The sequence below is a fragment of the Bos grunniens genome, chromosome 19, assembly GCF_055505025.1.
Source record: "Bos grunniens cultivar Pamir isolate PY7600 chromosome 19, Bosgru_T2T1.0, whole genome shotgun sequence".
NCBI classification, from domain to species: domain Eukaryota; kingdom Metazoa; phylum Chordata; class Mammalia; order Artiodactyla; family Bovidae; genus Bos; species Bos grunniens.
In genome coordinates, this window is record NC_141183.1 from 43,478,040 (window position 1) to 43,488,964 (window position 10,925).

Below are 10,925 nucleotides of genomic sequence, written 5' to 3' on the forward strand. Positions count from 1 at the left end.
TCCTCCTGTCTGTCTTCCTGGGCTCACTGGTCCATTTTACTTCCACCTGGCCAGGTGCCCTTCCCGCCTTCCTGTCCTGGAGGGCCCTGTGGTGGCTAGACATTGTAGGCTATTGTCCCTCCTAATTTCCTGGGTTGTCTAGCAGGGGGTCTGGGAGAGAAGTAGCAGTGTAAGCTCTCAGATACTAACTGATTCATAAATTCTAAAGAATATATAGTTGGCCCTTGAACAACGTAGTGGGTGAGATGCCTACCCTCTGTGCATTCAAAAATCAGGCGATAATTTATATTTGGCCCTGTTTATCTGCAGTTCCATACCCACGTGTTCAGCCAACCTCCCATTGTGTAGTATTGTAGTATTTTCTATTGAAAAAAAATCCAGATAGGTGGACCCACTCACTTCAAACCCATGTTGTTCAAGGGTCAACTGTGTTGAGTGCAAGCTGCAGTGGGCACTGTACTAAATGCTAGGTATTATAGAGAACAAAGACAAGATCTCCAGTTTCACCGAACTGGTCTTGTAGGAGGACCGGTCAATGAGCAAATGAAACGAATTTCAGATGATGCATTAGATAAAAACAGGCTGATCAGATAGTGACCAGGTGTCTGAGAGGGCCTCTGAGCAGATGACATTTGAACTGAGACCGGAAGAATGAGAGGAGGCCATCTGGGGGAAGAGCATCCCAGGCTCTGAGACGGGAACTCACGTGCGGGTCAGAGGGAAGGGCAGAGTGGCTGGAAGCCAGCGAATAAGAAAGAGTAGGTAGCCAGGACCCCTGAAAATCCCTACTGGAAAAATGAACGACGTCCCTGGGCAGGCCCCCTCCCTGCCCCGGGTCAGTAGCCCAGGTGGGCGGGCGGTGGGCGGGGCCAGCGCCGGGCCCACCCCGGGGGCGGGGCGGTACCTGGGGCCCCGGTCCGGCCGGGGGCGGGGCTGCGGACGCTCCCCCTTCTCTCGGCTCCAGCCGGCGCAGGCAGCCGCGGCGGCAGCAGGCTAGCCGTGGCCCCGCGAGGCCATGAAGGTGAAGAAGGGCGGCGGCGGGGCCGGGACGGGAGCGGAGCACGCTCCAGGGGCCTCGGGCCCGAACGTGGAGCCCAAGCCGGAGCTGCAGGCGGAATCTGAATCCGGGTCCGAGTCGGAGCCGGAGGCAGGCCCGGGGCCCAGGCCGGGGCCGCTGCAGAGGAAGCAGCCGATCGGGCCGGAGGACGTGTTGGGGCTGCAGCGGATCACGGGCGGTGAGCACCCGCGAGGCAGCGCCGCCCGCGGGCGGGAGTGAGAGAGCACGAGAGGGGGCCCTTGGGGCGCGCGGAGCCCAGGCCCCCGCCCCCTTTCCCGCCCTCCCCCCCGCCTCCCCTCCCCCACCCGGGTCCCCCTCGCTTGTGTCCTCTACCCTTCTGCCTCCAAGCCTGAGATTTCCATGTCCCCCCTTCCCTCGATCTCTCTCTGCGCCCCCCTTGCCCCTTTAGAGATTCGTTTCCACCCCTTTCCTTCCTTTTTGAGGAGTCCATCCCCCTTTCCAATGGTGAAGGTGGGGCAGCAGCTGCAACTGTGACCCCCTCCCCACAAAGTCTTCAGAGTCCTTTGAAGATCTTCTCTGCAATAACGAGGAGGGGGCTGAATGCAGTCAGTCCCCGGTCTCCTCCACCCTAGAGGCTAGGTGTGGTATCAAAACCCTTAGGTCTCCTTCACACTGGACACCCCCAGGAAGTCTGGGGCCATCGCTCTCCCCAGGAAAGGACCTGAAGAGGAAGCTTCAGTGGTTTGACTCTGGGCTTCTCAAGGAAGTGGGTTAATACCCCCTTTAGCCTAAACTAGGGCCTGTCCTCTTCTGGGAGGCCAAACCACCACTGTGGTTGAGTTTCTGAGCTGGATTGCCAAACTGAAGTTCCAACTTGGCCGTCCTATTGGCTGTGTGACCTTGGGCTAATAACTTCACCTCTCTGAGCATATTCATCTGTAAAATGGGAATAATGACCCCTACCTTTAGAGAGCTGTTGTGAAAATAAATCCTCTGATTTTGCACTGTGCCTGGCAGGCCGTGCATGCTCTGTAAATAGGGCTCTTTTGTCAATACTGAGGGCCCCACAGGACTGCTCATGGCTGCTGCTTGGAGGCAGACAACTGGGCATTCAGGGGAGGGGAGGGGGTCACCGTAGGCAGGGAACAAGGGAGGGAAGTCTCATGGCAGAGGCCGTGGCTGAGCCTGAAAGAACAGAAGGCGCTTGGAGAGGCAGTGGCCTTCTATCTTGGCCTCATTGGTTAGTAACCCTGCCCTGGCTCCCTCTGTGAGGGCAACTTTTGGAGTCCCCCTGTGAGGGTAGGGAGCAGCTGCTGGACTGGGCCTGAGCTCTAGCGGTGCAGGAGCAGAAGAGTCCAGGGCTTCCAAACAGCTGTGGAGGGGACTGTGATGGCAGGTCTAGGCCTGTGCATCTGGGTCCCCAGGGGACCAGCATCTCCCTCCTCTCTTAGCCAGGCAGCAGCCATTCTTGGCTGGACCCCTGGAGCACTGAACTGCCTTACCCAAGCAGGCAGTAGTAAAGGGAGGGCACCTGGACCAGTCTGATGGTGGTGCCAGTTGGGCTATAATTGGCAACAGCAGCGTTTAGGATTCAGGTTAGCTCTGGAGCAGAACTTCCTTATAGGATGTCTAACTTGTCCCAGTCCTAGGTAACTTTTGAGGTGATTTTGCAGCCAGAGGGTCTTCTAGCCCATATACAACTGTGTGTCTGAATTTGGAGGAAATTCATAGCCCTTACAGATTCAGCATCTGTGGGCGATTAGAGGAAGAGTCTTCACTGGATCCCTCTCCTTTGTGGAAGCTGAGAACAGGGCTCCAGGACGCTCCCCACTGGCACCCCTGCCTGTCTCCTCTGACCCTAATCGCACAGGTCTGAGTTTGTTCTTCCTGGATTACCCAGCCCTGAATCCAGCTTAGGAAGCTATTTGTGGCTGAGGCGAAGGGAGCAGTTGTGTTCTGAGCTCTCAGCCACTCTGCCCCTTATCCGGCCTGACCCTGAGTCCCAGGCATCATCCTTCTCCGTCTGGGGGAGGGAGTGGAGGTGGTGTCCTGAACCATGGGCATCTGCCATTCCTCACTTCCTCTAAGGACTAAGGGATTGATAGGTTGAGTTTGCAGTAGAAGAGACAGAGGTCACACTGCAAATTGTTCTCCAATGAGAGGAGAGGCTCCAGAAGTTAGGGAATGGGGGAAGGAGGTGAATTCTATGGGGAGCCGGGAGCTGGGCGACTAGGATGCTGTTCCGAGTTCTGCCTCTTCCTCTCCTCTGCCCTGCACTTTCCTCCTACGTCTTTGGATTAGTGTTTACTTTCTGTGAAAATAAGTTGTGTCCAGGGTGAGGTAGGACCTGCCTACTTCCATTCCTCCTGTCCCCACTGTGGGCTGTGATGGGCAGGCCAGGGCTCCAGCCCCACCATAAGCCCTGCTGGACCCTAAGTGCCAGGTGGCCACCAGGAGGGCTTCCTGGAGGGGCTGCCCAAGGCTTGGGAAGAGAGAATGACTTTACATTCACTTCCTCTTCCTGCCCCAGAGGAATCAGTGGTGGCCTAGGGGCCTAGCGGGTGATTTCCGGGCCTCTGCGGGGAGGATGTGATGCTGTGCGGGCACCAGAGCCCCCACTGCACCTCTCTGTTTCTTCCTATTTGCTGCTGGGGCCTCCTCCCTGAGTGCTTGCAGTTGCTGCTGCAAGAGTGGTGAGGGTTGATCAGGCCCTGCTATTTCTGAGCTTCCTCAAGCCGGGCCCACCACTGTTCCTGGTTCCTCTTCTGGGCTCAAGGATCCCCCTTACCCCAGTCACAGCCCTGCTACACCTGCCACACCCTCTTACTGGCCTTGCCTCTTTTCTCTGGGGTGGCTCAGAGTCAAGGGTGGATGGATGACCTTTAAGCGGGGGTTCCCTCTGTAGACCTCCTCTGCTAAGACTTCCTCTTGTTTGAAGATCAGTGGGGGATGAGAGCAAAGGTAGCTCCCTTTCCGTCTCCACACCCCCCTCCCCCCCAAATATTCCAGGCTCTGGGCTTGAGTCAGCAGAGCTTTGAGTAAGCTGCTTAAGGGAGCTGGGTTTGTATAAGCCTCTTATGGGGAGAGGAGGGGCCTGGGGGGTGAGGTAGAACAAGGAAGGGGTTGTTTGCCCCAGCGCTACCTAGGTCAGATAAAGTCCTTGCTTGACACAGTTAGATGTGGCACCGGGGGCAGCTGTGGGGCAGAGGAGGGGCAGGGGTATCCTCTCTGGAAACTGTGTCACCCCCTTAGAGTGAGGTTCCTAAAAGCAGGACTCTATCTTCCCTCTCGGGGTGGTGGGGGGCAGGGCTTCCCACCCAATTCTAGACTTGTTTGGTTAAAAGTCACCGAGCCATTCCTGACATAGCAGAGGCTGGAATGAAGGGCCCTCCACCCCCGGGGTGGGAGGGAAAGTGTGGGGGAGGTGGTCTTGTCCTCCATCCTACCCCTCCCTGATCCAGAAACTACTAGGAGAGAACCTTTTGTCCGCCGTTAGATCCCAAGAGCAGAGCTATGTCTCCCCCACACTCTGTGGGGGCTCCCTCAGGTTAGAGGCTCAGTTCTCTCTGTCTGCAAAGCAGTCACCCTAGGGATCAGAGAAAGTGGTAGCTAGTCCGGGGTAGCTAGGTCCCTTCCTCGCTCAGCCGCCCGTCTCCCTTAGACTACCTGTGCTCCCCTGAGGAGAATATCTACAAGATTGACTTCGTCAGGTTCAAGATTCGGGACATGGACTCAGGCACTGTCCTCTTTGAAATCAAGAAGCCCCCAGCTTCAGGTGAGTGCACTGGGTACGCCATCATCCACAGAGGAAGTGGGCTACCCAGGGACTCCGGAGGCCACTGAGGAGTCAGAACAGAGCTGGAATTGGCACCCAGGAGTCTCCCCAGGAGTCACCAAGCAGCAGGGCCCTCTGCCTGGGGCTGGGCTGCTGCTTCACCTTCCCCTGGGTCCCTGGGGTTGGACGTCTTGAGAGGACAATCCTGCCTCTTCAGTCCCTGCCAGCCTGCCCCCTGTAGGCCCCCTTGGGAACTGCAGTCCCAGAGGCCCCAGGTCTTTTTATCTCTTGGGGCTCTGGGACTCTTAGTTGAAACTGGTGACCTGCTGACCAATTTAGAAGCAATTGGACCCATCTGGCCAATGGTCTGAACCCTCAATATGCATCAGGATCTCCTGTGGAGTTTTGAAAGAAATTCAGACAGATGAGGTCCCTGGGGTGAAACTCCGGGTGGGCATGGGCCCCACCTGAAGCCCACTGAGCCCCAGCTGGGGTACATTACAGAGCGGCTGCCCATCAACCCGCGGGACCTGGACCCCAATGCTGGGCGCTTTGTCCGCTACCAGTTCACGCCTGCCTTCCTCCGCCTGAGGCAGGTGGGAGCCACGTGAGTCACTGGGCCGGGGAGAGGGGTAGGGGTAGGGGTAGGGGTGGAAAGGAGCCCTTCCTGAGTTCTTGCTGAGCCCCTCCTGGGGCCCAGCTCAGCCCCGCCCCCTTCTCTGCTCAGGGTGGAGTTCACAGTGGGAGACAAGCCTGTCAACAACTTCCGCATGATTGAGAGGCACTACTTCCGCAACCAGCTGCTCAAAAGCTTCGACTTCCACTTTGGCTTCTGCATCCCCAGCAGCAAGAACACCTGCGAGCACATCTACGACTTCCCTGCTCTCTCCGAGGAGCTGAGTGCGTTGGGGGGTGTGGACTCAGAGGGACCAGGTTGGAGGGAACGTGGGTCTGGGCCCCTCTCTTCCCCTTACAGCTCTCTTGTGTCTAGCCACCATTCCTAAGCCACCTATAGGGAAACTGAGACCCAAAGAGGCTGGGGGAACTCTTTGTTCAGCTTGTCCCCGTCCCCGAGTCCTGAAGCCCCTGCCGTGACCTGGCTCAGGCTCCTGACCTTTGTCCCAACTGGCTGGGCCTCTCTTGCAGTCAACGAGATGATCCGTCACCCGTATGAGACACAGTCCGACAGCTTCTACTTCGTGGATGACCGGCTGGTGATGCACAACAAAGCTGACTATTCCTACAGCGGGACGCCCTGACTCCCCAAGCCACCCCCTACCTCGGGAGGGTCCTGGGCCCACAGCCATGACCACCCCAACACTCACCTCTCAACCCCGGGTCTTCTGTTGGAGGAGTGTTGCCGAAGCCCTGAGCCAGTGTTGGGAGGGAGGGAGCCTGAGGTCCCCCAGTCCAAGCCTGTGCAGCCCATGGGGCCTGGCATGTGGGGTGGGGTTGTAGCGGGGCTGTCCACCTGCACATTCCAGGAAGACCTCCAGTTGGAGGAGTAGCCAGGACTTCCGGACAACCTAGTTGGCCCTAGCCTCTTGGGCCCAAGTTGCAGAATAGAGATCCCCTATCCAGGCTTTTCCCCTGCCCACCACCGACAGGCCATTTAGAGTTGTAAATTCACAGATGAAGTTCCATGCGGGGTCTGGCAGTCAAGCTTCCCAAGGGAGTCTGGGCCCTGACCCTAGCCCCGGTCTCTACCATCAGGGGCTGAGATCCTACCTGAGGTGTGGGAAGGACCTGCCCAGATTATAGCCTGTGGTAGGGGCTGGACCAACTGTATATAGTTTTCAATAAACTCTCCTTTTCTGTTCTCTGGTTGTGGGCCGGCATATGTGTGTGGTGGTGGCTGGCGGGGGTACTCCTGTCTCCTGATCCTCTGCACCTGGATACCACTCCTGGTATCTAGAGTTGGTATTTAGTATGCATTGCAGCTGGAAAGGGTTTTTTCTTTTATAAGGATGGTGACCTGAACGCTCAGAGGAGAAACTTTGGCCCAAAGTCGTAGCTAATCTTGAAGAACAGAGGCTGGGACAAGGGCCTGCGACTCAGGTGGGAGGGAAGGTGTTGGGAAGGTGGCCTTGCCCTCTACCCCACCTTCTCTGAACCCAGAGGCTACTAGGACCGTTAGGTTGTCCTTTTAACCTTCATCAGAGAGAAGGCTAAGGCCTGGCGCCCTCTTGCCTTCAGCCGCCTTGAGGAGGACCCCAGGCTTGGCTGCCCTGCATATAATCCTGCCCCCAGCCCGACCCCAGTTCCAGAGGATGTCTTCATTTTCTTAATGGAAGAAATTCAGAAACAGGTAGATGGAGAGTTTATGTCAGGGTTTACAGCCTATTGTTCTAGGCACTAATTTGGATACATTTGGCACTATTTCTCTCTATAGCCTGAATAGTTAATCTATAATTAATCTAAGCCTGCAAGGCCTGGAAGTGCTGCAATTCACCTGGGTTCTGTGGAACCCTTGCGGGAGGGCCAAGATCTGGGCTGAACCCTGGGATTCTAAAATGAGTGAGACATTGGTATTTCCCTGGTGGTCCAGTGGCTAAAATTCTGCTCCCAATTCAGGGGCCCCAGGTTTGATCCCTGGTCAGGGAAATAGATCCCACATGCCTTAACTAAGACCTGGTGCAGCCAAATAAATAAATGAGTGAGACACAGGGAACAGATACCTGTCCTAGAATAAGATGAACGGGGCACACAGGGGAGCAAGAGTCATCCTGCTTGGAGGGTTCTAGCGAGGATTCGTGGATGAATCCTATCCACCCCAACATTCAGCCCGCAAACCAGGGACTCAGTCTCAACTCCCGTCTCTAGCTCCATCCAATCACTGGAGATCTCGCCTCTTAAAAGTTTCAACTTCATCTGCTTCTCTGCAGTTCTTTACCTCTCACTCTAATGCCTACAATATCCTCCTCAGCACCCCTCTGCCTCTCGTATGGAAGTACTGGGGAGCATCCTGACATGACTACTTAATAGCTGTGCAATGTTGGCAGGGCAAGTTAACCTCCGCGCGCCAGCATTTTCTGAAAAATGGGCGTTAATCCTCAGTTGATTGTGGACAGTCTAACACATGTAAGGCATTCAGGCTTGGGCCTAGCATTCAATATATATTGGTTATTAGCTTCATTCCAATCCACCCTTCACTCAGCTGTCACAAATAATCTGACCAGGTCATTCCTGCTTAATCTCCTCAGTGGCCCACCATCATCTTCAGGAGAATTGCCAACACCTGGATTGCAAGGCTCCACACGTCTTTCACATTGTAAATATTTACTTTCCTGAAAGCAACTGATAAATCGGGCCTCCAAACACTTGCTTTATGCTGTTCCCTTTGTTTCAGTGCTCTCTGCCCGTATCTTCCTGTCTAAGTTGTCCTGAGTTTTCAAGCATTTATGATGCTGACTGGATTATGAGGTGGTTACCGGGCTCTCCTGGTGTTAAGTGGCCTGGGGGCAGGAATGCCAAATGGTCTCCAATGAATGACACACTCAATACGAGCACTCCACTCCTCACAATGGAGGGTCATGAGAGTGCAGGGAGCGTGCTAAATCGAATCGGGCGGATGTTCTGGATTGGTCCTGCTCTACTTCCACCTTCAGACAGGTAGGGCGGTCCCTGTTTTGAGGTCCTCATCCCTGGAGCTTGTATCAAAGAGGCTGTCCTCTGGTGAGGCCTGGCAGAGGCCTGGCTGGGAGAAGATTTGGACCCCTGCCTCCTTTTAAGTCTTCATGCCCCTGGCACTAGTCCTGCTGCTAATGGTGCACCTGGGTACATTTGGTTCCTGGCACTTTTCCTGGGAACCAAGAGAATCCCTGGGCTATAGAAAGAGGAAGAAACGGTCGGGTGGGGCTTGTTCTGGTCCTGGTGCTGATGAGCTGTCCTTGAAGGCTGAGCTGAACCTTGCAAGAGTTGTGCCTCACATTCTCTTTGAAGTCAGCCAGATATTTTTTGCTTTGACTCCTTAGGGGTGTCATGAGGACCCTACCATTGGGTTGGGCAGGAAAGCCCAGATACTGCAGGGGGACCCACCACTCATGCCAATTTGGGCTGGAGCTAGGGGTGCCCGTAGGAACTACCAAACCCACTGTAAATTATTGAGATGCTTCCCTTCCAGTCAGTGAAGAATTGCTGTCCCCAGCCCCCAGTGCCTTCCTCCCTAGCCTGGCCCCTCCCCTGGGAGCCACCCTCCATTTTCCCACCACCTGGCAACTAAAGTAAGGGTGCTTTAGTTTTCTGGGGGTTGGGGACACACCACGCAGCTTGTGGAATTTTAGTTCTAGACCAGGAATTGAACCAGTGCCCCCTGCACTAGAAGCGTGGAGTCCTAACCACTGGACCACCAGGGAAGTCCTAAAGGGGGCTTTACTTTTTTGTGTGTCATGGACCCATTTGTTGTCTCTACTGAAGCCTGTGGATCATAAGCTTTTATGTACAATAGTATGTTATAATCCTATATATTTTATGTGTTAAAAACTATACATCGATATATAGATATATTCTGCGATGCCTGTATTATATTATGAAAACATCTGTGATTTCTTATGTGATTTCTCTACCTAATGACAAAGTCACAAATTCTGTGAAAAGTTATTGTGATTTGTTGCCGACATTCTTAATCGAGGGAAATGCTAAATTCAAGGTAGAGATAAGTGAAAATGAAGGTGAAATTTATTTATCCAAGTTCATGGACTCATTAATTCTAACTGGTTTTAGAACTCTCAGGTTTACAGCCCCTAAACCTGAGAAGTTAAAAGGGTTAATTTTCCACAAATAGAGAACTTTCAGACCCTGGATCCATTCAAACAATTCCTCTGAACGGTGGGCGAACACATGATGAGCGGCCAGCAGGGGGCAGCATATGAGCAGAAGTGTGGGGCTCAGTTCAGAGAGCCGCAGCCACTCAGCTGTTTCTTGGTTTGTTTTGTTTTTCCGCCCAGTTTTTAGTCCAAGGGCCAGTCTGGCTACAAACAAACAAACATGAGGCCCCAAGGCTTATCTGCTTGCCCCCTGTCTTACTTGCACAGGGGCAAGCTCACTTACATGTGTGCCGAATGGGCCCATAGGATTGAGGTTGGACTGACGGCCTCCAGCTGCCTAGGCTGGAGGTGTAGAGGAGGTCATCTGAGCCCCCAGGGTCCGAGGTTCTGAAGCAAGGAAGTAGGTCCCAGTAAAGTTCTCCCATGGAACACTTACCCTGCTCTTGGGGGCTTGGGTATCAAGACACAAGCCTGGGGTTGCCCAGAGCTGGGGGCTTGATAGAGAGGCTTCACCCTTCGTATTGCACAGGGCTGGGCTGGGTCGGGGTGGAGGTGGGGGTTCTTTCTCTTGGGCACACTGGCTGGCCATGCCTTCACCCCACCCCACCCCTGCAGCCCTCTAGCTCTGGCCCCAGCGTTAGAGCCTCGGGAGGGAGCGTGCTGATGGAGGGTAGGGTTCTATTATGGGATCCTCTGCAATAATGTCCTCTGGCCGAGGTAGGTGGCATTGGCTGGCCCCCAGGCCCTGGCCCTTGGGAAAACTTTCTAAGCAGAAGGCCCACCCATGGCTGCTCTGAGATCGAGGTCCAAGGTCCATGGATAAGCTTTTGGCTCCCACATTTGCCCTATCCCCATTTAGGCCGAATGTGGGGCTGCCTCCCAGGCAGCTGTTTGGTGACAGCAGCCTGCCTGGTGGTGGGACTGAGTGGGGCCCTGACCCTCCAGAGACCACCCTCCAGGGCCAGCAGGGCACACAGCGCCAGGCTACGTTTCGTTCATGCCACCTGTGGAAACCAGAGCCCAGAGAGGGAAAGATGAGGGCAGAAAGGCACAGTCTGGATAGGGAAGTGACCCCTTCTTAGTGTGAGGAGATGGAGGCTGAGGAAGGGACAGATCTCAGGAGGAAGGGATGTGGGGAAGGGTACCTACTCCCTCCTTCTCTCCCTGCTTCTGGACAGGGCAGCCGCTGCTTCCAATCCTTCAGGAAGTTTTCCTGGGAAGAGATGCTCCCCGGGCCCCGCCCCTCCGCCCCACCTCATCCCCTTATCCTTTCCTTGCTGTTCAGAAGCCCTCTGAGATGCCTCATTCTTCAAATTGAAACTTCCTAGGTCTGGGTGAGGGTTGGGGTAAGATCACAGGCCCAGGG

The 10,925-nt window shown here is 55.0% G+C and overlaps 1 protein-coding gene across 4 annotated transcripts; it reads left to right on the plus strand.

Moving 5' to 3' along the window:
- The first annotated feature begins 956 nt into the window (after positions 1–956).
- UNC119 (unc-119 lipid binding chaperone) lies at positions 957–6,613 on the plus strand. Of its 4 annotated transcripts, none has more exons than XM_086360107.1 (5): positions 957–1,235; positions 4,680–4,793; positions 5,298–5,400; positions 5,521–5,726; positions 5,940–6,613. In XM_086360107.1, the coding sequence occupies exons 1-5, from the start codon at positions 1,016–1,018 to the stop codon at positions 6,050–6,052; spliced, it is 756 nt and encodes a 251-aa protein (XP_086216233.1). In that variant the 5' UTR covers positions 957–1,015; the 3' UTR covers positions 6,053–6,613. The 4 variants fall into 4 exon arrangements, with proteins under 4 accessions (XP_086216233.1, XP_086216234.1, XP_086216235.1 ...); XM_086360108.1 differs by having other exon boundaries at positions 5,521–5,693; XM_086360109.1 differs by lacking the exon at positions 957–1,235 and adding an exon at positions 3,665–3,979.
- The last annotated feature ends 4,312 nt before the right edge of the window (positions 6,614–10,925 follow it).